Source organism: Hypomesus nipponensis, chromosome 27, assembly GCF_054491055.1.
Source record: "Hypomesus nipponensis isolate SF chromosome 27, ASM5449105v1, whole genome shotgun sequence".
NCBI lineage: Eukaryota > Metazoa > Chordata > Actinopteri > Osmeriformes > Osmeridae > Hypomesus > Hypomesus nipponensis.
The window spans coordinates 987,896-1,012,500 of record NC_140387.1 but is presented as its reverse complement, the minus strand read 5'-3'; the positions used below and the strand labels follow the sequence as shown (position 1 = coordinate 1,012,500).

Sequence of the window (24,605 nt, the reverse complement as noted above, 5' to 3'; positions counted from 1 at the left end):
TCTCCAGAAGGACAGCCACACCCAGTACCTGGAGCGTGAGCTGGAGAGCCTGAGGGTGGTGCTGGAGATCAGGAACACTCTGCTCCACCAGCAGGACAGCAAGCTGATGCAGCTGGACAAGCTGGTGAGGACACACACACTCACACTCGCTAACAGACACACAAGCTGACTTGTTCCAAACTACATGAGGGAGAGGGGACTAACTCAACTGGAGGGGAGGGAGGGGAGGGGCGGGCTGTGTCTGTGCTTGCTGAGGTGTGGCAGGTTACAGTGAACAACATGACTGGTAGTCACCACGCCCACAGTAACAGAAGACACACACACCCACCCCACTTGACAGAACGCACACACAGCTGACACACAGCTATGAATGCTGGGAGGGTAGAGAGAGAGAGTGAGGGAGAGCGGTGGAGAGAGGGGGGGAGGCTGGGCAAACAGTCAAGCAGGAAGTGTTGCTTCTGCTTTGCATACGTGCCTGTCTGACCACCTGGAGGAACCCACTGATCTGTCTCACCTCGGGTGTGTGTGTGTGTGTGTGTGTGTGTGTGTCCAGATGGAGACCAATGTGAAGCTGGAGGAGTGTCTGAACAAGGTCCAGCAGGAGAACGAGGACTACCGTGCCAGGATGGACAAACACGCTGCACTCTCCAAGTACGTGTGTGTGTGTGTGTGTGCGTGTGCTGGTGACTTTAAACACTGTCTCCACCATCTGTGCTTTGGGTAGGTTTCTCTCGCTGTTGTAGAACATTCTCCCGTGGTAAAGAGAGATCTTATCTATCCTTCTATACATCTACAGACGTATCCATCTATCAATGTCTGTCCACCCCTCTATCTACTGTCTCTCTCTCTCCCTGTATATCTAACATCCCTCTCTCCCTGGATATCTAATGTCCCTCTCTCTCTCTCCCTGTGTATCTAACATCCCTCTCTCCCTGGATATCTAATGTCCCTCTCCCTCTCTCCCTGTATATCTAACATCCCTCTCTCCCTGGATATCTAATGTCCCTCTCCCTCTCTCCCTGTATATCTAACATCCCTCTCTCCCTGGATATCTAACATCCCTCTCTCCCTGGATATCTAATGTCTCTCTCTCCTTCTCTCCTCTCTCTCCCTGTATATCCATTGTCTCTCTCTCCCTGTATATCTATTGTTTATCTCCCTGTATATCTATTGTCTCTCTCCCTCTCTCTCCCTGTATATCTAATGTCTCTCTCCCTTCTCTCCTCTCTCTCCCTGTATATCCATTGTCTCTTTCTCCCCCTGTATATCTATTGTCTCTCTATCTCTCTCTCTCCCTGCAGACAGCTGTCCAGTGAGCAGGTCATGCTGCAGCAGACCCTGCAGAAGGAGTCAAAGGTCAACAAACGGCTCTCCATGGAGAACGAGGAGTTGCTATGGAAACTGCACAACGGCGACCTGGCCAGCCCCCGACGACTGTCGCCGACCTCGCCATTCGCCTCTCCGCGTAACTCCGCCTCCTTCTCCGCCCCGCCCCTCTCCCCCAGATAACCATAAGACCTGTGACTGAGGAGACGTCTCTAGCTCCTCCCCCAGGCCCCCCAGCCCCCCCTCCAGGATCATAAACAAACACGTCTGCCTGTGAGCAGTTGTTCCCTGCTCTGGAGATCCAAGTACATTCATGAGGAACTTCACAAAGACGAGAACTATCTTCTTTTATTCTTCTTCTTTTTTTTTTACCAAAACAAAGACGTTGTTGTTGTTGTGGCATTGATGCACTTGGAGCGAGGGATTGGAACCTTGTCTCTCTGGTCACCTCAGGGTCTGTATATACGCCTCTCTCCTATCAACAACTAGCTGTTTCTAGTTTGGTTTGGATGTTTTACTTTAGGATGTACTTCATGTAGAAACCCACTATGAGGACCTGAGGGATCACTTTGTTCTTCTAGACTTTCTTGGAGTCAAAAAAAGCTGCACCTGGTTTGAAACCTTCACAAGTTGTTGAAAAGGGACGTTCGTGAGAACGGGGATTTGAACCAGTGACCTGCCGTGTAGCGGCTTCCTGTGTGGAACTTTCTGGATATACAGACACCATGGAGCTCAGCTCTCATCTGTCCCACTGTGGAACGTAGAACCTGTGGAACGTACAACCTGTGGAACGTAGAACCTGTGTTGTCGGACCTCGCAGAGAACTGATTTCCAAACATCTCAGAATGTTCTTGTGGTAAACAAGTCTCCAATGTGTGTTATTGTTTTGGTTGGAGTCAGAAACCACAGACCTGATCTGCCTCAGCTTAACCATATGTTGTTTTATTTTTTTGCATAAAATAAACACATTATCACAAACACTACATTCCCAGAGGTTGTAGTTAGTTATGTGATGGTTTTAATGCATCATTCAGTCTCTGATCAAATCAAAGTCATCACATTTGAAAAGGAGCATAACCATTGGTGAACGGCCTTTCCGCACCACTGACGGCATCTCACGCGGTTGGTCTGTTCTTGCCGGGGCCCCGCCCCCCTCCCCTGGTTGGCTGGAGGTCGGAGGCTCGTACCATCATGACCACGGACTTGAGGGAGTACCACCAGCCGTGCCAGGTGTACCAGTCCACCCCGTCCCTCAGTGCGTGGTACGGTCCGCTGAGGTAGTGGTCGCTCAGGTTCCCTGACTCACACCTGGGGGGAGGGAGAGGAGAGGGGGGAGGGAGAGAGGAGGGGGGAGAGGAGAGGTGGGGGGGAGTGGAGAGGTGGAGGGAGAGGAGGGTGGAAGGAGGCGGAGAAAGGAGGGTGGTTAGGGTTGTGATTGGGGTCAGCCTGACCTGGTCAGGACTAAAGGCGTAGTTCCTTCCTACCTGCTGAACCACCAGCCAGACTGGTCGTGGTGGATACACTTCTCCCCCTCTGGAAGGTTGGTACGGTCAAACGTGCTGAACTTGACTCCATCTGGACTGACCCACTGCTGCCCTGGGGGGTGGTGGGCCTTGGCTAGAGCCTCGTCTGTTTTCCTCGCGTACTCTTCCATGTGTAGCTGATACTGATCCTGGAGGAGGGGAGGGAGGATGAGGGGAGGGGAGGGGGAGGATGAGAGGGGAGGGGGAAGATGAGAGGGGAGGGGAGGGGGAGGATGAGAGGGGAGGGCATCGTGTCAGATGCAGCGTGGACGAAGGGGGTGAAGAATTCATGGTGTGAAAGACCGGAGTCAACACAGATGACCTTGCTCCACTGTGTAGGAGACTAAACACCCTGTCATGTTATGGGAGGGAGGGAGGGAGGGAGGGAGGGAGGGAGGGAGGGAGGGAGGGAGGGAGGGAGGCAGGGAGGCAGGGAGGGAGGGAGGGAGGGAGGGAGGGAGGGAGGGAGGGAGGGAGGGAGGGAGGGAGGGAGGGAGGGAGGGAGGGAGGGAGGGAGGGAGGGAGAGGGTGAGGACAGAGAGGGAGAGAGAGAGAGGGAGGGAGGAGGATGGAGAGGGTGAGGACAGAGAGGGAGAGAGGGAGGGAGGAGGATGGAGAGGGTGAGGACAGAGAGGGAGGGAGGAGGATGGAGAGGGTGAGGACAAAGAGGGAGAGAGAGGGAGGGAGGAGGATGGAGAGGGTGAGGACAAAGAGGGAGAGAGAGGGAGGGAGGAGGATGGAGAGGGTGAGGACAGAGAGGAGAGAGGGAGGGAGGAGGATGGAGAGGGTGAGGACGGAGAGGAGCAGGAGAAAGTAAAGCCTCTGTACCTTTTCCTCGTCCACTCTGAAGTTCCTGAACTCCACGTTGTGCTTGTTCCCCTCCCTGTCCTCCATGTCCACCTTCATGTCGTAGTTCCCTACAGATCCAGGAGGAACGAGGAGAGACAGGATTAGACCCTCCAGGAACCCTGTCCCCTCCTGACCAGGTCCCTGGTGGAGCGCTCTCTCCCTGCATCTCCAAACACGTCTAAGACCAGCCAGCTGTCACGGTGCTGTAGTGGCCTGTTGTCACACTTTTAAATGAGCCGCTGTTGGCGTGGGAAGGAGTGCGTCCCTCCCCCTAAGCAGAGGACGTCTGTCGAGCAGCTGATCTCAGTACCTTGAGACGTCAGATAGTGTAAGGCATCGTTCCCTAGCCAGAACTCTCCATCAGGGTTGTAAAGGTCTCCAAAACCATGCTTGTACTCCACCCAAGCCCTTGACAAAGACACACATTTCACACAATTTTTGGCGTTGTTCTTAAAACACATTTACACAGCCTTCTCCCTGACCCTACACACACTGCACACACACACTGCACATGCACAGATTCCTACTCTAACAAAACACACTCATAAGACTATTCAGCAATAACACACAGAAAATCATCAAAAACACACGCCTGTTGAAATCCTCATTATTCAATCTTTTCATAAATGTACGCTCTCTGACATTACACAAACACGCACACGCGCACACCTGTCAAAGGACTCCTCGCCGTCGTTCCTCCGCTGAAAGACGTTCCAGCCTCCGCCGTCGTTCATGTCGCAGTACACGTGAAAGGCGTAGGGAGAACCTTCTGGATGCACCAGATAGAGCCCGCTGGCCGCGTCACCGCCGCCAAACACATCCGTGCAGTCTGCACGTGAGTCGAGACACACAAATACCCCATCTTAAAATAGCCAAGCTAAACTTTACATATTTTATTATAACGTATGACATATTAGGTCAATTTATTTTATGTTTTACATGTCAATTGAATTTAGCTGACACCTTTATCCTTGTTCTACACTTGAGGAGCAGTGAGTTGAACCGTATCGATTCGGTCGTTTCGTCGTCCTACCTCTATACTGCCTCCCCCCTGCAGGTAGGAGAGGGGGATGTGGGCGAGGCTCCAAGCCTGGCTGGTGTGCAGCTCCAGGATGTACTGCTGCTGATGCCGGAGAGACACTTCCAGACCCTGGATCTCATTCTGCAGACGCTCAACCTCCCGCCCGCAGTCAGACACCGGGGCCTGGGTCCGACGACAGGGACGGTCGAAGAGAAGACACAGACGTGACAAGATTTCACACACAAGTCGTCTCACTTTCACACACATTCACTCGACACAAAGACTACATGTTTAACGATGTAAAAGACAGGCTTCTTACCGCCAGGTGTTTTTCTATAAGCAAGAGCACTAGGATTGCCATGCTGGCTTCACCCACGCATCTGGCTTCTCCCATCCTCACCTTCCCACGGAAACTGAAGATAAACCCCCGCACTCATCTCTCTCTCCAACCATCTCTGTAGGAGGGACGAGGCCAGAAGACATAACACCAAGGATCTGTTGACCTTACCCGAGGAAAACACAGATCCCAAACATCTCTAAATGTATCCTGAGGAAATCTCTGCAAATTGTAGGACGACTGACTTGTAGCAATGTGATGTTGTTCCTCTACAATACAGGGCCTAGATTATGCACTAAATTGCACACAAGGACCAATTCAAATAGGTCAGGTCAAGAGGGGATGTTAATCATTTGATAATAATAATGTTTCTGTGTGTTTTTAACATTTAAGTACAGATGGATAGCTAATGATACTTTTTGGTGTACAAACACTTCTTCATATGTAGGCTATATTGTACATACAGTAATGGTCAAAGATTTGTATATTTTGGTTTGACCCATCGCACGTTATCTCGAGATCTTGTTCTTTTGGACCTGACCGTCGGTTAGCAAGGTTTGTTGTCCTTGGCTCCGAAAGTTGTTCAATAAAAAACGGTGGTAATGTTACACAACGTGGTGTTATTCAAACATACGTTTTGTTACCGTGTGAGCACTATAAAAATGTACGTTAACATACATCGCCGAGCTCGCTAACTACGGTAACTATTGTAATTTGTGGGGACAGTTGAGAAAGTTTCCATCTGCTTGTGCATATGCTCGAGACCTGGGAGTTGCACCAAGGGCTAACATATTTTTTGCGGCAGTGGCCTTTTTGAAACCACACAACGCAGAAAGAACCACACTACACATGAATATTACTGTGTTTTTCCGGGCTTTGTGGTTGGCTAGCCAGGGACTGAAAGAAACAGAAAAGCTACAGATCTCGTACATTATCTGACCGTTGTCTGTGCGGATTTCTCAACAATGTTGTGCTACATGTCAAATTACGACAATCACTGGAAACAAATCATCAACCTCTTCATGTGAGGCAGAGAGAAAAATTGGGACAGACGAGATTTGATCTCGGCACTTTTGTGATTGTTATGAATGAGCAATTGCTCTAGCTCGTTTTTCAACAATAGCACACCGTTTCATCAACATACTGTCTAAAAATAATAGAAAATATAAAATGCGACTCCGGTGGGACTCGAACCCACAACCTTTGAATCACCTCTCAAGTGCTTGACTAGAAGTCCAATGCGCTATCCATTGCGCCACGGAGCCACCTGTTGACAGTTTGATAACTTCAGTATATGTAAGTGCTGTATAGCAACTTACCCTGCACGCCTTATTTTTTTGTAAATATTTGTGTTATTGGTGAAAACATTATTATAATTATATTACCAATACGTTTACCAATCTTAAAATACCAATATAAAACTATAGCTCTACCCTTCAGTAGCATAAACGCAACCGTCATTGCAAGGGATTAGCTAGATAGCTAGCCCGTTTAGTCAGTGCAAGCAAACGAAGTGTCAAAAAGGATTCCTGGCGAATGCGCTGCGTTTCTATATAAAGTGTATTTTTGTATTTACGTATTAATATGATGTGAAGTATTACACTGTTGTTATGTTGTTATTACACTGTTATTATGTTGTTATTACACGGTTTACGGTGCTGCAGATATGGGAAATAAATACTTCGTTATTTTACATAAGTAGATTTTTCTGCTATCAGTAGCCTACGTCACAATTTTTCTGACAACTTTTTTCTAACACCGGTAGGCCTACTACTTTTTACTAAAGTATATGTCAGAGTACATTTCTTTACTAAAAGTATGATCAGTATTTCCAAAATACTTTAGGAGCACGAGTAGCTAGTTGGAGACGGCATAATGTATACATTTTTTCTGTAACGCTAGAGCCCGGATAGCTCAGTCGGTAGAGCATCAGACTTTTAATCTGAGGGTCCAGGGTTCAAGTCCCTGTTCGGGCGGTATGATTTTTGTTCCAATGTGAATCTGAGGGTATTCATTTTATCTGTGCGATATTATTCTACCAATTTCCGAAAACTTTGGAATGACTCAATACCACAAACAGTTCAACTGAAGAAAACGTATTGCGAATTGTATTATAGCCTACGACCTGCTGAGGCATAAAACTGCGCTTTCACGCTCATGCCAGCAATTTTACCACAGCAAATGTCAGAAATCTGTCATCCTGTACAAGACAATCTCATATAATTGATAATTGAATGTAATACAAAATATGAGGTCCAAATTCCTATAAGACATTGCCGGCGATTTGATGCACCAGCAGAGTGGCGCAGCGGAAGCGTGCTGGGCCCATAACCCAGAGGTCGATGGATCGAAACCATCCTCTGCTAATCGTTTTGACTTGCGTGCTAATGATATGTTGATATAAATAATTACAAGTTAAGTATTCTCTTTAATATTGTGTAATTAGCAGATGCAAATATAAATGTGCTAGAATGTGTTTAAAGCACAAATATTTATTGTTTCCGTAAAATTCAAAATGAGGTTTGAAGCTATTGTGCACTTTGATATCTCACTACGGGATCGTTTTCCACAAACGTTATAGTCCAGTCGTTATCAACAACATTCAAAAATATATTTTCACCTGACTATACCCAACGTTTAGATCTGTGGTATTTATGCAAGTTAGCACATACCTAATTAGATTATGTTTCTCTCAGGTGTTTCTATCAAGCTTTTTTGTGATATAAAAAATATATAAATTAAAACCTGCATTTATGATTCACTAAGCATGGGATTGCATGCAGTTTATTTTGAATGTTTACTATTAGTTATCTTTTAACATAAATAACAGGAAAGCAGGAAAGGAACTTTATTGAGGTTACCAATAAAACACTGTTACAGTCCTGATCAAAATACAAAAGACAGTTTTTATCTAGCAGAATGGTGAATGGCATTAATTGCCAACATGTTCAAATTTCACCTATCTGACTACCATATGTAAGTATTTCAACACAATTTTTGACCAAGGACTTCTTACCCTTAGCAAATCCCTTTATCTCCCATGAGAAAACATCATTTCCTGCCAACAAGTCACATGACCCATCCCTCAATCCTGACCAAACACAACCCTCAGTGATCAACAGCTGGGAGTGATGGACACAACAGGGAGGGTCATGTGACCAGGCCATTCAGAGGCTAGGGATAGGGGACAGAGAGCTTGAAGAAAAGCAAGTGAATAGTCTACAGTTTACTTGAAATAAAATGACTATCAGGTATTTTTTTCTTACAATGGATTATGGTTGTTTTATACTGTATAATGTTGTGTTCCTCTTTCTACCATAATCCTTCAGAAAAATAATCTGAGGATCTTGGGTCTGAAGCCCTGCATCTTGCTGGCGTCCAACGTCTTGATCATGTCCTGGGCAGCTAGGATGTCTTGGTGGGCCTCATCGAACAGCTCTGCCCCGACCTCCTCTCTCACTCGGTCTCGCCATGCTCTCAGCCTCGCACGACCCTCAAACACATCCACCCCGGCTCCTAGAGGCTGGACACACAGGATCTGTGATCTACATGAAACGTTCCTGTCTCACCAATCACAGCGGAAGAAAGACCGGCCGTTGATCAATGTGGTGGCTTAATAATCGTAATCTGCATATTGCTCCCCTTTATATTCTCAGTTTAGAGGCCTTACCCCCAGAGTTTACAACATGGAGATGCAGAAGATCCAACCTCAAAATAGAACATCTCACCTGCATCACCTCCACACTGTGCCCAGAGATCTCACCTGCTTCACCTCCACACTGTGCCCAGAGATCTCACCTGCATCACCTCCACACTGTGCCCAGAGATCTCACCTGCATCACCTCCACACTGTGCCCAGAGATCTCACCTGCATCACCTCCACACTGTGCCCAGAGATCTCACCTGCATCACCTCCACACTGTGCCCAGAGATCTCACCTGCATCACCTCCACACTGTGCCCAGAGATCTCACCTGCATCACCTCCACACTGTGCCCAGAGATCTCACCTGCATCACCTCCACACTGTGCCCAGAGATCTCACCTGCATCACCTCCACACTGTGCCCAGAGATCTCACCTGCATCACCTCCACACTGTGCCCAGAGATCTCACCTGCATCACCTCCACTACGGCCACCAGGTCCGCCAGAGAGAGCTGCTCCCCCGCTATGAAGGGCCTGTCCTGAAGGAACTTCTCTTCGATGAGCGTGAGCGAGCTGTTCAAGTCCTCCAGAGCTGCGTCCATCTTCTCCTTCGGGACCTCCATACCCATTATCTTTGGAATCATGAGCTACAACACAGCAGAAGATATTTACATGAAGATGCACCATTTTCATTTAGAGAAATAATATGTGGAAAAGGTTAGTTTGGTTTTCCCCTTGAGGGCCCCGCTATCATTCGGTTTTAGATATAAAACACACAAGTGATCTCTGACTTCCAGGTGTACAGCAGAGCACACACACAGAAGGAGGACATCCCAAAGCAGAACCACATAAGTTAAACATTTCCTTTTATTCTCAGATTGATAGAACTGGCTGACTATTCCCTCACCTTCAGCCAAAATATCTTGGAGCCATGCATTCGGATGGCCATGTGCTGCCAGGACAAGTACTCGTTCACACGCGCGCGTTTCTGCAGGTCGGAGGGATACCAGTGCTCTGGCGTCACAAACTTCTCAGCCAGGTACATCATGATGGCGATGCTGCAGATGTTAACAAGAAGCATTCCACCTTACATTACCGTTACCACAAAGAGACATGATAAGTATCAACCATCCTGTTGCTGTCTTGTTTCATCATTGTTTCTCTCGTCAGTCAGAAGCTCGTTTTGTTGCCCTGATCTGAGCAGAGGAACCCTTTATCTGATGTTGCTTCACTTTAATTATATAAGACAGTCATGGTGCACAGCCTTGAGTAAGAAAACTGGAGACTAACTCAGGTTACTGTGGTTTCTGTGCGTGTTATGCAAGCTAAAAGAATACTCTTCTCATCTTTCAGACTAACTCAGGTTACTGTGTTCATGTCAACATTCTCACCTCTCAGCCAAGCAGAAGTCTCCATCTCGTATAGCAGGGGCTTTCCGAATCATGTTGATCTTCCCAAAGTCTTCTCCATACTGCTCCCCTGAAGTGGAGGACCAGTCCGAAATGTGACTGTTTTGTTATAGCCCACTTCTATAATAATGTTCTGTTATAGCTTACTCTTATAATGATGATTATATGACAGCCTACTTTTATAGTAATGATTATATGACAGCCTACTTTTATAATACTGTTCTGTTAAAGCCTACTTGGTGATTCTTGGAACTTGGCAGTGGCCACTACGATATAGGCTAGGCTGTGTTTACTTGTCTGCAATGAGATATGGGCTCAAAATGATCTGTCAGTCTAAGCGACATTTAACATTTCAACCACCAGGCCTATTGCTCAGACTATTAAAAAAAGACTATAAAAGGGTTTGAGAAAAATACGCGCAAGTTTGCGCAATGAGTAAATTAGCGTAGGACACAGTTGATAGCTTGTTCTCTATTGTGCGAAAGTTATAATAACAAAAACTGTGAAAACGAAATGAAATGCTCGTGAAATATATTAACATACCTTCCATCAGCGAAACCTTTTTAAAATTAAAAGGAATGTTGTTCTTTTTTGCAAAAATATAGACCGAACGGCATGGTTGTGAGAAAAGGTCCAAATACATTTCTAACGCCATTCTGGTTTGGGATTTTCTATTCACCAGTAGATTCAACTAGCCGTTGTCAGAGTTTGGCAAATATGTTCAAGCCACGCCTTTGAAATCCAGTGTTGTGCAAGTTCATGAATAGTTCACGTTCATAGTTCAACATTTGAATTCTGAACAAGTTCATAGTTCAGTTAATTTCATAGTTATAAGGTGAAAAGTTGTAATGAAAGTTTTCAAGAAAACTTTATCCATCACTACCCCTTGCCTTAAAATGTACGTCATATGTATCAATTCCTAAAATAAATGTTAATTTTTTTTAAACCATTGCTAATTTTGCCTGTCATTCATAGGCCTACCCTGAAAACAAAAGGCACAACAAATCACAGTGCTATTCCTTGCTATGAAATCAAATATTAGGCTAAACCTTAAAATCTATCATTTACATGTATAAAATAAATGTGTGGACAGAGGACAACAATTTCTACAATGAGGCCTACTTGGAGATAACCTTTTAGACTAGCTTGATGCTTCAGCTCCACATGCCGTTTTAATTTAGATCCAGATGAGGCTGACGTCCGGACTTTCTTTTTCAGCGCAGGAGGACACAATTTGCACATAAAGGTGAGATTTGTACTGTTGGAATCTTTATCAGACTGTGTGTAAACATCCCGCAAAAAATAATAAGGTGCATCAGATGTAGTCGCTGAGTCTGCGTCTCTGCTTTCACTTGCCATTTTTATGAGACAGAGAGAGCTGATGTCTTGGAATACGTTGCTTGATTGGTCTACATGTGTGTGCGATGAATCATGGGTAGTGCGGAGTCGAGTTAATTGGGGTAGGGTAGGCTACATCAGAGGCATTCTCTGGCTACATAGACAACATTTTACGGGTACAGAGCAACTATATGGTGCAAGCATTCGACTTAGACAGCGTCTCTCCTCAGGAGAAAGAAAACATTCCGTAACGTTTTAGCGAGACTTCAGATAAAATGAACGTGTTCACCGTTCAAATTCATTATTTGTCATTAAGTTGCGTTCAGTTCATCGTTCTCATAAAAATGAAAGTGTTCAACGGTGTGGGTCAAAACAACTTGTAATCAATTGTTTTGTTTGTCTTGATGTAAGTAATCAATTCAGTAATTTTCATGCTGATATCTAAGGTTAAAAATGTTACCCTATTCAAGTGAGAAAAAATAATGAATGGCGTATGAATATAGCCTGGCTCTGCCCTCCTACGTACTTCCGCTCAATTTGGATTTTGCTTCTGTACAAATGAAATGTACGAGGGTTTGGTTAGGACCAGGCTAGTATGAATAGGCTATATTTTGGTATTTTTCAAAACTTTTCCCTAATGGGATTCTTCTGGGCTTATTTTCCTTACTCAGGACATATTGAGGATACAAAACCATTTGTTTGCTTCTGTTGCAAAATGTCCTACTTTTTTTTTTCATTAAATGACTGGACTACTATTATACTACGCATTTCAGAGACGCCCAACCATAGCAGTTTAGCCACTCCAAGTTGTTCTGGTTGGTAGAATCAAATGTTTATTTTTAAGTACTGTCCTTCACAAAATGTCATATTAGCATCATGGCATCTTGAAAATAAAAAGCGAGTCTTGCCATTGTGGTGTTTCCTTGGCAACAGGTAAATAAATGTTGAGACGGTAAACAATAGAAATACTTTTAATTCGATGTTTATAACAGGCATCAACATTAACAAGATATTTAAAAATGCAGATTAAATTCTCTTTCAGCTCCAACGTTCCATCTCCTGCCACATCGTGCATACATTACTAACAAAGAAAAAAAAAAAAAAAAGTGACAACGGATTTCTTCTGGATTAAAATCAACAACCCTATGCATCCTTTCTCTCTCGCACTCACACACACACACTAAACTTAAGGGATGGGTTTTTGATGTGTTGAGCCACTTCTACCTGGACAACGCAGTAATCCTAGAGAATGAAAAAAAAAAGAATCAATTATATACTGTGACCAGGAAGTGATGCGAGCAGGAAGTGATGCGAGCAGGAAGTGAGTACTGACTGTAGCTTGTCCTGCAGCAGCTCCAGTCTCTGGCGGTCGACGTAGCGAGAGAAGAGCGACAGCAGGTTGGGAGGGGTGAAGAGAGGGGGAGACAGGGAGGAGGAGGGCACGTTTAGCAGCTCCCTGGTCACAGAGAACACCAGCTCAGTCCTGAGAGGGAGGGAGGGAGGGAGGGAGGGAGGGAGGGAGGGAGGGAGGGAGGGAGGGAGGGAGGGAGGGAGGGAGGGAGGGAGGGAGGGAGGGAGGGAGGGAGGGAGGGAGGGAGGGAGGGATCATTATAAAGCTTACATGAGTGTTACAGACATTTGAGTTCCTCATTATTTTCCTCTCAAACTCGTCACCAGTCAGACAGACAGACAGTCTCACCATCGGTTGTCGTCCATGAGTTGACAGTTGGGGTCTGAGCTCTGCATTCTCTCTCCCTTACTGAGGATGAGGTACAGCAACGTCACTCCGAACTGGAGAGGGAGGGAGGAGGGGAAAGAAAGAGGAGAGAAGGATTAAGGACAAAGTTAAACAACCAAGAAGGAGATATTTGGTCAAATAATACATGTGGTGTGTGTGAGGGTGTTCATGGTGTGTGTGTATATATGGTGTGTGTGTACCTTGTTCTGCAGGACGGAGGCCAGCTGTCCCTCAGTACCCTGCAGCTCCTGCAGCACGTCCGTGAGGGCGGGGCTTGACAGGGACTGGATCACTATGGCAACCGGCTCCACCAACCAGCAGAGCGCCTGGGGAGGAAGGGGAGGGGCGGATTCAGACACCAAACACTCTCATCTAAAAAAAACAATGTTGTTGTCAGGCAAGCATCTGTGTGTGTGTGTGTGTGTGTGTGTGTGTGTGTGTCTGACCTGGTCCTGCTTGTCTTTCTTTGCCAGGGCGGGCATGTTGCGGGCTATCGCCATGACAACGGCGGCGGCCTGGGGCTGGGGCAGGAAGGGGAGGAGCCTGGATATGAGGCGTTTCCCCTTCCTGACGGACATGATCATCAGACACTGTTCATCACTCACTCTGCAGGGGCCGGGGAGGAGGGAGGACAGATGAAGAACTGGTTTTAAACACAGATAACATGCAAAGCAATGTTTATCAATGACGCTTTACTGCTTGCCTTTACCTTCCTATATCACTATCCCAGACTCTCCCTCCCTCCCTCCCTCCCTCCCTCCCTCCCTCCCTCCCTCCCTCCCTCCCTCCCTCCCTCCCTCCCTCCCTCCCTCCCTCCCTCCCTCCCTCCCTCCCTCCCTCCCTCCCTCCCTCCCACCTGTCTTCCCACTCCTTCTCTCTGAGGGAGGAGGACAGCTGCAGCGTGTTGCTCTTGTGTTGCTCTATCAGAGCCTCGCGCTGCTCATCTGGAGTCTGCAGGAAGCGTTTCTCAAAGTCCTGCACCTCCAGCAGCAGGCTGTACATCTGGAGGGGGGGGGGGTACAGGACATCTTGAACTACAACCTTCTGAAAAAACATCAGTACAAAAGGGAGAGAGAGACGAAGGGAGAGACAGACAAAGAGAGTCAGCCCTTCTTACCTTCTCCACAGTGTAGAGGATCTGCCGTCTCTTGTTCCATACCTGCTTCTCCCTCTTCTCCTGCAGCAGGAACACACACGTTAGACAGACAGACAGACAGGCAGGCTGGCAGAGAGACCGACAGACAGGCAGGCTGACAGAGAGACAGGCTGACAGGCAGACAGACAGGCTGACAGACAGACAGGCTGGCTGGCAGACAGGCTGGCTGGCAGACAGGCTGGCAGAGAGACAGACAGGCTGACAGACAGGCTGACAGACAGACAGACAGGCTGGCAGAGAGACAGGTGTCACTTGCGTACCTCGTCATCCGTGCGTGTGGTTACCACGGCGTCGATCATCTTGCGGGGGTTGTTGACGCTGGAGACCGTCAGCTTACCCAGCGAGCCTGCAAACTGAACTGTACACACACACACTCTCTTAACAACAACCTGATGTGAAGGTGTGTGTGTGCAGGTACCTGGTCTGTAGGTGTGTGTGTGCAGGTACCTGGTCTGTAGGTGTGTGTGTGCAGGTACCTGGTCTGTAGGTGTGTGTGTGCAGGTACCTGGTCTGTAGGTGTGTGTGTGCAGGTACCTGGTCTGTAGGTGTGTGTGTGCAGGTACCTGGTCTGTAGGTGTGTGTGTGCAGGTACCTGGTCTGTAGGTGTGTGTGTGCAGGTACCTGGTCTGTAGGTGTGTGTGTGCAGGTACCTGGTCTGTAGGTGTGTGTGTGCAGGTACCTGGTCTGTAGGTGTGTGTGTGCAGGTACCTGGTCTGTAGGTGTGTGTGTGCAGGTACCTGGTCTGTAGGTGTGTGTGTGCAGGTACCTGGTCTGTAGGTGTGTGTGTGCAGGTACCTGGTCTGTAGGTGTGTGTGTGCAGGTACCTGGTCTGTAGGTGTGTGTGTGCAGGTACCTGGTCTGTAGGTGTGTGTGTGCAGGTACCTGGTCTGTAGGTGTGTGTGTGCAGGTACCTGGTCTGTAGGTGTGTGTGTGCAGGTACCTGGTCTGTAGGTGTGTGTGCAGGTACCTGGTCTGTAGGTGTGTGTGTGCAGGTACCTGGTCTGTAGGTGTGTGTGTGCAGGTACCTGGTCTGTAGGTGTGTGTGTGCAGGTACCTGGTCTGTAGGTGTGTGTGTGCAGGTACCTGGTCTGTAGGTGTGTGTGTGCAGGTACCTGGTCTGTAGGTGTGTGTGTGCAGGTACCTGGTCTGTAGGTGTGTGTGTGCAGGTACCTGGTCTGTAGGTGTGTGTGTGCAGGTACCTGGTCTGTAGGTGTGTGTGTGCAGGTACCTGGTCTGTAGGTGTGTGTGTGCAGGTACCTGGTCTGTAGGTGTGTGTGTGCAGGTACCTGGTCTGTAGGTGTGTGTGTGCAGGTACCTGGTCTGTAGGTGTGTGTGTGCAGGTACCTGGTCTGTAGGTGTGTGTGTGCAGGTACCTGGTCTGTAGGTGTGTGTGTGCAGGTACCTGGTCTGTAGGTGTGCTCCAGCTTGGCCACCTGTGGAGTGATCAGCTTGGTGCTGTGCTCCTTCCTGCTGCTGTCTCTGTCCCTCTCCTGCCTCCTCTCCATCTTCTCATAGTAGTTCTACACACACACACACACACACACACACACACACACACACCAGGTTAACTAGCTAGTTAGAAGTACAAGATGGTCAACTAATCATCAGTATAAGTAGTAGTCGTCCAGGTAGGGGTCAGTACTAGTTAGCAGTACTAGTTAGCAGTACTAGTTAGCAGTACTAGTTAGCAGTACTAGTTAGCAGTACTAGTTAGTGGTAACTAACCTGGTAGTAGTAGTCGTCCAGGTAGGGGTCAGTACTAGTTAGCAGTACTAGTTAGCAGTACTAGTTAGCAGTACTAGTTAGTGGTAACTAACCTGGTAGTAGTAGTCGTCCAGGTAGGGGTCAGTACTAGTTAGCAGTACTAGTTAGCAGTACTAGTTAGCAGTACTAGTTAGTGGTAACTAACCTGGTAGTAGTAGTCGTCCAGGTAGGGGTCAGTACTCTGCAGCTGCATCATCTGAATCTTGGCGACCCACTCCTTCTCTCTCTGGGTCATCAGGTTACTGTAGGGGTCCCTGCTCCGCCTGTCCCCCACCCTCACCCCTCTGTCCCTGGGAGGGGGAAGATGGAGTGATAGACAGAGGGGGAGGGAATGAGAGGAAGAAGATGGGTTGAGGAGGGAGATGGAGTGATGGACAGAGGGGATAAGAGACAACATTTAGATTCACCAAATCAGCATGTTAGAACATGTTACAGAGGAGCTATATGCTAACCCATCTCTCCCTCTCCCTGTCCCTCCCTCTCCCTGTCCTCCCTCTCTCACCCTCCTCCTCTGCTCTGCATCCTCTGGGTGAGCATGCGTCGGTGCTGGGGGTGCAGGTGGGTGGTGTTGTGTCTGATGGGGGTGTGGTTGGGGAGCGGAGGGTGGGGCGGGCCCAGGCGGTGGAGCGGCTGGCCGAAAAACGGTCTGAATCCACCCCCGCCTGGTAACATGGGAGGTGGAGGGCCCCCCCTGGGAAACCCTGCCACCTGGGAGAGAGAGGGGGAGAGAGAGGGGGAGAGAGAGAGAGAGAGACAGAGGGAAAGAGAGGGAGAGAGAGACAGAGACAGAGAGAGAGAGAAGGAAAGAGAGGGAGAGAGAGACAGAGAGAGAGAGAAGGAAAGAGAGGGAGAGAGAGACAGAGACAGAGAGAGAGAGAAGGAAAGAGAGGGAGAGAGAGAGAGAGAAGGGGAGAGGGTTTAATCCAAAATAGATTAATCAGGCATTAATTAGGCATCAATTAATTAGGCATTTCAGCTAATAACTACAATAAAACCCAACTACAACAAAACCCAGTAGCAATAAATGTGATCTAATAAATAACATGAAAGGAATAAAGCCATGAGCCTGTGTGTCAGAGCAGGAGGAGGAGCAGAGGTCCTACCTGAGCGTTGAGCATCTGGGCTCTCTGGATCTGGGACAGCACCGGCCCCACTCCCCCAGGGAACGGAGGCCGGCACAAGGGAGAGTTCTGGAACGAGACACACGAGAACTTAGAAGCCTGCGGAACCAGAAAGGAGGGAGAAGAGAGGGAGGGAGAGAGGTTCAGGAAGGGAGAAGGAGGACGAGAGGATGGAGGGTGGGAGGGCGAGCGGGAGGGAAAGCGAGAGCGGGAGGGAGGGAAGACTCACAGCGATGTTGAGCAGGGTGTTGGGGGAGAGGCGGTCTGGGAAGGGAGGAGGGTAGCGATGCTGGACCGGGGCTCGCACATGAACCGCAGTTGGGTGGTGGATCTAAACACACACACCGAGAAAGAAGAGTTCACTAACAAAACACTGCAGAGCTATTATATGACTACAGCACATCTGAGAGAGGTTGAAAGAGAGAGAGGGGGGGGGGGAGAGAGAGGGAGAGAGAGGGAGAGAGAGCGCGAGTAGAGAGCGGGTGGAGGACAGTGCTACTAGGTGTACACATAGGTCAACGGCACCCTCTCTGTCTATTATACTACACCGATACATCACTAAGCAATGACAGTTACTGACTGGATAATCCTGCTGTTGAACAAACTAACAAAGGAATGAAAGGAAGAGCGAGCTAAGACAGAAAAGAAAAAGCAAACTTGAGACTGACTTGATGGTTTAGGGCGTGACTCATTGGCTGTTTGGGCGGGGTCCCAATAGGCACTGCCCTCACAGGTGGGCTACCAATCACAGGAGAGGATGAGCGTGGGGGAGGGACCCTCTCAGACAAGTCTCGCCCCTCGTCGTTCCTCATTGGAGGAGGCCGCTTGGGAAGCCCCACCTCCTTGATGATGGACATGAGAGGACTGTCCTGGAGAGGGAGGGATGGAAGGAAGACGACATGAGAGAGAGAGAGAAACAGGAGGAAGATACTGACGGGTTCTTGAGGTCATGGGGGCGAGAACATGACAGCCTTGTGATGGTGAGACAGGAGGAAGGAGGGTCGCACTGTACCTCCATGTGAGGGCCCAGGACAGGGGTGATGCTGACCGGACCAAAGCCCATGCTGTTCTCCCAGATACTGTGAGAGTTCACCTGTGGAGGAAGAGGGAGGGGGGAGAGGGGGAGAGAGAGGAGGAAAGGAAGGAGAGAGGGGAGAGAGAGGTAATTAGAGAAGGGAGAGGGCATCTGTGTCTATAAATCAAGCTGCTCCCATAAGCAGCCCCCGTGTCTGTGTGAGCTAGCAGCACTGACCTGCTGCATGGGGGGGGTGGCTCTGCGAAGGTGCTGCTGCTGCTGCTGGTAGCTGAGGAGGGAGAGGTGGTGGGGCCCTAGGGGGCCCCCGGGGGGGGGCAGCTGGGGCCCTAGGGGGCCCCCGGGGGGGGGGCAGCTGGGGGTGGAGGAGCATGGGGGGCAGGCCCCTGGAGCAGTCGGGACCGGCTGGCCCCACGCCGGCGATGGCCGGGTCCGCCCCGAGGATGAGCCTGGCCAGGGACTCTGCCAAGTCGCCCCCCCTCGCTCCTCGAGGCCCGGGGGAGGAAGCGAGGAGGAGGAGGAGGAGAGAGGGGGGAGGGAGGAGGGGAGGGGGAGGTGGCCTGCAGGAGGAGGGAGATGCATCGAGGAGGCCTCCCCTGCTCCTCTTTCTCCTCCTGCTCCTCCTCCCATCCCTCCACCTCCTCCTCCTAAGCCGTCCCACACACGCTGGTCGAGCTCAGCGAGTCGCTTGTGTTCCTCCTGCCAGTCATCATCTGAGGAGGGCGGGAGTCGTCATGGAAACATTATCTCTCCCCCAGAGTCATGAATACATTGTCATATTAGTTTGTCTGTTATTCATCATAGGCGCGTCATTATCATACTGGTACTAAAGGCCAACATGCATTATCATCTCTGCTAGGCTGGACAAATCAAGGGGGGGGGAAACCCGACATAAGATGAGCATCTTAAGTCAAGCTGTAAACTCACCAATGGCGCCGGCACCAAACGTGTCGTCGTTGAACTGGTCGATCTCATCTTCCTCCTCTACTGGGCCAACCTCCTCCTCCAGGGTGCAGTCCTCATCCAGGGACTGCAGGCAGGATGGAGAGAGCAGGGAGAGAGAGGGGTGAGAGAGGGATGAGAGGAAGAGAGGGGGGGGGGCGGATAGGACAAGGATTGAAAGTAAACGGGAGTGAAAGGGATGCGATGAGACCAGGGAAAGAAAAGAAGAGATGGTAAGAGGGGTGAGATGAGATGCAGAGACGGTGATAGAAGGGGTGTAATAATACGACGGGGTATTGATCGTCGGGGGGGGGGGAGTGGGGAGGACGTGAGGAGAAGAGAGAGGGGAGAGGTTAGGAGAAAACGGGCATCAACAAAAGATGTTTACACCAATTCTCTACAGTGACCGAGGGCGCTTTCGTGAACGTTGGCCAAAACGAAACGAACTATTGACATGACGAACCCAAGCACATGAAGCCAGACCAAGCTGTTAAGGGTACCCAGTAGCGAGTCATGCGAATCCTTATAAAATCGATTCCCATCTCGTGTTATTGCCAGTGCTAACAAGTGGATCCCACGTGGATGAAGAGAGGGGGGGGGGGGGGGCTCGACGTTTCCAGTAAGCCAGCTAGCTACATTAGCCGCGCTTTTACCGTAACTGAGTACACCGCTGTTCTCCGGCATCTCTCCAACACTGGGCCAATCTTGGCCAGTCTCTCACACAACTACAACAACGTTTGCAAGCTACGTCCAATAGCTAGCCAACTACCCGCTTCCTAAACCAAATGTCCACAAACTAGCAAGCGTTGCAAATCAGTCAGTGCCCAGTTGGTAGAATATCTCAAGGGATAGCCCACACAAGAAATCCGTGTTTTGAGAAAAGCTAACTAGCAATCAAGCTAGCTAGCGAAGTTAGCAAGTTGCTTGCTAGCTGGCTTGAGAAAACTAGCATGTTACATCACACAAGACTCACGTTGACACTATTCATTCCTTCACGTTCCGGACAAAATGTTGCTAGTCTTAACAGACCTACACTAGAATAATGTGAGCAGAACTTCAACTTATATAACCAGCCCAGTCCTCCTTGCCGGAACCCTAAACACAGGGACAATGTGGCACCGAAAGCCCAGTACCCCGCAGGCCGCGCGGAGGAATTTTGTCAACGGATTCGATAAACAATGAACAAAACGAACTTGTAAATGTGCTGTTTAAAATCGGATCAGACACAAACGGGGACAAACACAACATTAAACCTTAAAACATCCTATTAGATGTATTAAAATACTTGCTCTCACCTGAAATCGGAACATCTACGTTCAGGTCGGGAAGGTTCAATCCTCCCGAGTGTCACAGGGAGCAAGGCCACGCGCAATTACGCAGCCACCCAGGCTCGGGCACGAGCACGCAAACAGTAAATTCCAAAAAACAAGGGGTGAGCAAAATACTTTGTACACACATTACTTTATTTCAAATGTGAATATTATGTATTCACGAAATAAACTTAAGACCAAAGTAGATTGCAGTAGATCAAGAGGTTTAATTGTTATGACATTAAATATATAAAAAATCCCAAGAGAATGTTGTGGCTAGTTTCGTTTTTCCAGATACAAAGGACGTCAATAGATCATGACAGACAACCCCAAAAACGTTTTGTCACGTAGCGTGTAAAGGTAAGCCTTATGATGAAGTTGTTTCATAATATTGGATAAAAGCGACTGCTAAATCCTATACATGTACATTATAAATGTACAAATAATGAAGGTGTGTGAGTGTTTATGTGTGTGGGGGGGTGATAAGTGAGAGATATTTATCCCCCTCGTTTTCCGTAAATTCCCCATCTCTCATAACTGCAGATGGTGGTGACTGATGGAGGAGAGACCGGAGGAGGACAGCTGAACGGAGGAGAGCTGACGACTGTAACCGACCTGAAGGAGTCGGGTTTCGGTCGGCCTCGTCCCCACCACGGCCTCCCGCTGGTCTACTGGTTCGCAAGCGAGTGCGTCGCCTTCCTTGACCAGCAGGGGGCGATGGAGGCACGGTGCGACGTGGAGACGGGACACTTCGGGTTTCATTGCTTCGGCAACATTGAGGGCATTCTCCGGCCAAAAAGGCACAAGTGGCTTTCACTTGACTTTTAAATATACTTTAGTTCCCCTGCTCTTAGCGTATTGTGATAGATTACCTTTCCTTTCCCATATACTATCTTTGTGTTAGGCTACTAGCCTACTCTCCTAAGTTCTACTTTTCAACTTTATTTTCAACTCCTTTTCTGTATTGATTCATTATTGTGCTACAGTTTGTTTACATTATTCTCTTCTCCACTCGTCCTTGACGTACTACTCCGGTCCTCAGGGCGGGGTACTTCGTGGTGGGTAACCTGAATACAGACAAGTATCCCGGGGCTGCCAACCTGCCGCCGTACGTCCGTCAGGGCTACGCAAAAAGGTCACGCGGCTATCGCCAGCACAACGTGGACCGCGTCATCATTAGGGTCAGGTACGCTTAAGCTGAAAACAAAGTGGCTTTAAGGGGATGCAGCCCTTAAATAGGCCTCATTTTGTAATAAAAATTAAGGGGGTCAGATTTGTAGTTTTCAAAAAAGAATGTAACCCTTGTAAAAACGTACGGACTATTTCGTTTACTGGATTACAGTATTCCTGAACAGTTTCCATGGTGATGATAGGGACTAGGAGGCTGGCTTCCTCAGTGTGCCAGGGTCTGGAGCCTACCATAGTTGGGCTGATTACTCGGGATGGGTCTCAGACTTCCTGTGTTCCCCAGGAAGAGGAAGGTGTTGGACGTGTATGTGTCAGTACATGGCTGTGAGACCGGCATCTTTGGGAGATTCGACCCCAGACACACCCACCGGGTGAGCCCAGACCTCATTAGGACCATCCAGAGCCTGGAGCTGAGCACCTTCCTCTGTTGGACCGGCTACCAAGACCTAGCTCCATCTCAAACCATCAGACAGGATGATCAACCATCTCACGGAGGGGTTTTAGAGTGGAATGTACCATCTCATGAAGGGGCAATACAGGGGAACGTACCATCTCATGGAGGGGTCTTAGAGTGGAATGTACCATCTCATGAAGGGGCCATGCAGTGGAATGTACCATCTCCTGAAGGGGTCTTAGAGTGGAATATACCATCTCATGAAGGGGCAATACAGGGGAATGTACCATCTCATGGAGGGACCATGCAGTGGAATGTACCATCTCATGGAGGGGCCATGCAGTGGAATGTACCATCTCACTCATTCTACAACACCTTTACAGGAGCCAAATACTCTGAATACTCGTATTGGAGAGTGGATGATGAAGATGAGGATGAAGAAGAAAGAGCCAAAAGAAAGATGGAGCTTCTCCGAAGAGCCCTGAAAGCCCTCGTCATCGGCGCCGGCGTCCTCTTCCTGACCTCCTGCTGCTACCGCCTGTTAAAGCCCTCCAGTCCTCTGGGGGCAGCGTGGGGCGCAGTGGGGGGACGACTCGGGGCCACGTCAGGTCTGGGCCACAGAAGTACCCATGTTATGCTGGATTATGTATTTTAAAGGAGCAGTCCGTAGTTTTCTTATGCTAAACTGCTGCCAGGGAAATGCTCAGATGATAAACAGTCATTTTCTTATTAAAAACATTTTAAAGTTTACTTTTAAGGACAAAAGTAAGTTTGGATTTCAAACACATGGAAGAATGTTGATGTTCTGTTTGCGTTTGTTTACCTCTGTCGTATAATTTCTCTATTTATAAAATTATGGATACCATGTATGTGAAAATGTAAAAATACTCAACATGTATATTGTACATATTTGTTAATTAAAAATACATTAATTTCTATAATCGTATGACACACCTGTATTTCTAGCATTTTTTTTCTCTAAAAATGAGTAAAGTTTATGTTGTGTTTGCTCTGCAGTGTAGGAACAGGGTCTTTTTCAGTACCGCAATACATTCTGCTGACCACTAGGTGGAAGTCACACACTCTACTACTGTGTCCTTGTAGAATTTAAAGGCAGGGTCGGTAATGTTGTTGAAAGGCACGTTTTGTCATATTCGCTGAAATAAACTTAAAATCAACCAATAATAGCAACCAGTAAATCTAAAGGTTTGACAGTAAAATTAAATGTATCCGATATCTGTGGGTGTCGGAGGACTGTAGTAAACCCAACCAATCATTAAGGTTGGACCTGCACTAATAATTGGACGGCATTCATACCAAATGCAATGATTGGACAGGTTACTTGTCTGTCTTCATGTGTTTTGGGGGAGTGGCTTTGACACAGGACAGGCCCTGAGTCACATGACAGGCCCTGTGAGTCACATGACAGGCCCCATCGACTTCATGCCTCTTCTGACTTCCTTCGACCTGATGCTGCTGAACACACCTGCGACTCACAAGGCAGGAAAACATATACAGCCTATAACGCTTGAAACTGTGAAATTGTCAGGAATTTCAGGACTCGGATGGAAGTTTAGATCAAACAGAGTTTTATTAGCAATACAACCAGGTAAAGGGAAATGAGAAACAAGGAGGTCGAACTAACTCACTCAGAAGTTTAACGGGAATAACTATTTACCTCAAACAAGGCAAAACAGATGACAACCAAAATAGTCAGCGTCAAATGCCTGAAGAACACAAACTAACAATGTTTAACTCTAAGGACATAAATAAATTAAACAGTGTGCAGAAGTGTCTGCGTTGAATTTGAAAAGGGGGGCGTGTCTGGAGCAGAGTTCAGCCAGAAATAATCACCACAGTAGCTGTTTTGAAACATCCTCTGCCTCACTGATACTTGTGAAACTGTTGTTTAATGACTGCATTGTCTGTCTATTTTTTTTTGCCTTTTCCCTCAACCATATCTGCGGCAGACAGCAGTTTGACATTTTTTATTTTCTTTAAAAACGCAAATCACATTTTCTCCCCGCGTACCCCCTGAACCACTTTGTGTACCCCTGGGGGTACGTGTACCCCAGTTTGGGAACCGATGATCTACAACATCCGGAAGATCAGGAGATACCTGTCTGAGCACTCCACCCAGCTGCTAGTCCAAGCACTTGTCCTCTCCAAGTTGGACTACTGCAACTCGCTGCTCGCCGGTCTCCCAGCATGCGCAACCCGCCCTCTCTAGAGGATTCAGAATGCAGCGGCCCGCCTGGTCTTCAATCTACCCAGACGCTCCCATGTAACCCCGCTCCCCATCTCCCTTCACTGGCCCGTATCAGATTCAAGACCCTGGTACTGAACTTCCGAGCGTTGAACAGGACTGCACCCGACTACATCAAGTCTCTCTTCCAGCCCTACACCCCCACCCGCCACCTACGGTCCTCTTCTGGCAACTGGGCCCCCATTGGTGGAATTACCTCTTCACCTCCATGGGGGGGGGGGGGACACTGACTGTCTCCCCACCTTCA

The 24,605-nt window shown here is 48.3% G+C and overlaps 5 protein-coding genes and 2 non-coding genes across 10 annotated transcripts in view; 3 read left to right on the top strand and 4 right to left on the bottom strand.

The window, feature by feature from the left end:
• Nucleotides 1-2,311, top strand: part of mtus1b (microtubule associated tumor suppressor 1b) — a 33,831-nt gene extending 31,520 nt beyond the window's left edge. For all 3 annotated transcript variants that reach the window (XM_084693527.1, XM_084693526.1, XM_084693528.1), the window contains 3 exons: nucleotides 8-124; nucleotides 554-651; nucleotides 1,302-2,311. In XM_084693527.1, the coding sequence (XP_084549653.1) occupies nucleotides 8-124; nucleotides 554-651; nucleotides 1,302-1,509 (423 nt within the window). In that variant the 3' untranslated portion in view covers nucleotides 1,510-2,311. The remainder of the gene's footprint in view (nucleotides 1-7; nucleotides 125-553; nucleotides 652-1,301) is intronic.
• On the bottom strand, nucleotides 2,244-4,986 carry LOC146220253 (fibrinogen-like protein 1). The gene is made up of 6 exons (XM_084694247.1): nucleotides 4,710-4,986; nucleotides 4,368-4,527; nucleotides 4,009-4,106; nucleotides 3,678-3,766; nucleotides 2,811-2,998; nucleotides 2,244-2,634 (listed from the first exon to the last, which is right to left on the bottom strand). The coding sequence occupies exons 1-6, from the start codon at nucleotides 4,984-4,986 to the stop codon at nucleotides 2,442-2,444; spliced, it is 1,005 nt and encodes a 334-aa protein (XP_084550373.1). The 3' UTR covers nucleotides 2,244-2,441.
• Nucleotides 4,987-6,229: 1,243 nt separating this feature from the next.
• On the bottom strand, nucleotides 6,230-6,321 carry trnar-ucu (transfer RNA arginine (anticodon UCU)). Its single transcript is given in 2 exon segments — nucleotides 6,230-6,265; nucleotides 6,285-6,321. It is a non-coding gene; the product is annotated as a tRNA-Arg (tRNA).
• A 638-nt stretch (nucleotides 6,322-6,959) lies between these two features.
• trnak-uuu (transfer RNA lysine (anticodon UUU)) lies at nucleotides 6,960-7,032 on the top strand. The gene has a single exon. It is a non-coding gene; the product is annotated as a tRNA-Lys (tRNA).
• Nucleotides 7,033-7,889: 857 nt separating this feature from the next.
• LOC146220250 (glutathione S-transferase theta-3-like) lies at nucleotides 7,890-10,831 on the bottom strand. The gene is made up of 5 exons (XM_084693950.1): nucleotides 10,652-10,831; nucleotides 10,091-10,178; nucleotides 9,607-9,757; nucleotides 9,170-9,346; nucleotides 7,890-8,579 (listed from the first exon to the last, which is right to left on the bottom strand). Exons 1-5 carry the CDS (start codon nucleotides 10,761-10,763, stop codon nucleotides 8,382-8,384), a joined length of 726 nt encoding a protein of 241 aa, XP_084550076.1. The 5' UTR covers nucleotides 10,764-10,831; the 3' UTR covers nucleotides 7,890-8,381.
• Nucleotides 10,832-12,401: 1,570 nt separating this feature from the next.
• Nucleotides 12,402-20,580, bottom strand: patl1 (PAT1 homolog 1, processing body mRNA decay factor). The gene is given in 20 exon segments (XM_084694017.1): nucleotides 12,402-12,688; nucleotides 12,780-12,929; nucleotides 13,146-13,237; nucleotides 13,385-13,510; nucleotides 13,631-13,790; nucleotides 14,041-14,186; nucleotides 14,302-14,361; nucleotides 14,601-14,698; nucleotides 15,743-15,860; nucleotides 16,250-16,394; nucleotides 16,607-16,812; nucleotides 17,208-17,294; nucleotides 17,455-17,556; nucleotides 17,894-18,094; nucleotides 18,238-18,318; nucleotides 18,478-18,580; nucleotides 18,582-18,735; nucleotides 18,738-18,971; nucleotides 19,186-19,288; nucleotides 20,496-20,580. Coding segments are annotated over 20 exon segments (2,403 nt in total). The 5' UTR covers nucleotides 20,511-20,580; the 3' UTR covers nucleotides 12,402-12,666.
• A 100-nt stretch (nucleotides 20,581-20,680) lies between these two features.
• On the top strand, nucleotides 20,681-23,041 carry LOC146220248 (uncharacterized). Of its 2 annotated transcripts, XM_084694019.1 has the most exons (5): nucleotides 20,681-20,870; nucleotides 21,054-21,310; nucleotides 21,553-21,696; nucleotides 21,982-22,069; nucleotides 22,476-22,718. In XM_084694019.1, the coding sequence occupies exons 2-5, from the start codon at nucleotides 21,054-21,056 to the stop codon at nucleotides 22,575-22,577; spliced, it is 591 nt and encodes a 196-aa protein (XP_084550145.1). In that variant the 5' UTR covers nucleotides 20,681-20,870; the 3' UTR covers nucleotides 22,578-22,718. The 2 variants fall into 2 exon arrangements, with proteins under 2 accessions (XP_084550145.1, XP_084550144.1); XM_084694018.1 differs by having other exon boundaries at nucleotides 21,982-23,041.
• Nucleotides 23,042-24,605: the final 1,564 nt, after the last annotated feature.

Coding starts and splice junctions, on each gene's coding strand:
- LOC146220253 (XM_084694247.1), bottom strand. CDS start 4,986: ATGTGTGTGAAAGTGAGACGACTTGTGTGTGAAATCTTGTCACGTCTG. Junction 4,528..4,709: donor AGGACGACGAAACGACCGAA/TCGATACGGTTC, acceptor ACTCACGTGCAG/ACTGCACGGATGTGTTTGGC. Junction 2,999..3,677: donor TCAGAGTGGACGAGGAAAAG/GTACAGAGGCTT, acceptor CCCCTCCTCCAG/GATCAGTATCAGCTACACAT.
- LOC146220248 (XM_084694018.1), top strand. CDS start 21,054: ATGGTGGTGACTGATGGAGGAGAGACCGGAGGAGGACAGCTGAACGGA. Junction 21,311..21,552: donor GGCATTCTCCGGCCAAAAAG/GCACAAGTGGCT, acceptor TCCGGTCCTCAG/GGCGGGGTACTTCGTGGTGG. Junction 21,697..21,981: donor CGCGTCATCATTAGGGTCAG/GTACGCTTAAGC, acceptor TGTGTTCCCCAG/GAAGAGGAAGGTGTTGGACG.
- LOC146220250 (XM_084693950.1), bottom strand. CDS start 10,763: ATGGCGTTAGAAATGTATTTGGACCTTTTCTCACAACCATGCCGTTCG. Junction 9,758..10,090: donor GACTTCTGCTTGGCTGAGAG/GTGAGAATGTTG, acceptor TAACATCTGCAG/CATCGCCATCATGATGTACC. Junction 9,347..9,606: donor CCAAGATATTTTGGCTGAAG/GTGAGGGAATAG, acceptor GCTGTGTTGTAG/CTCATGATTCCAAAGATAAT.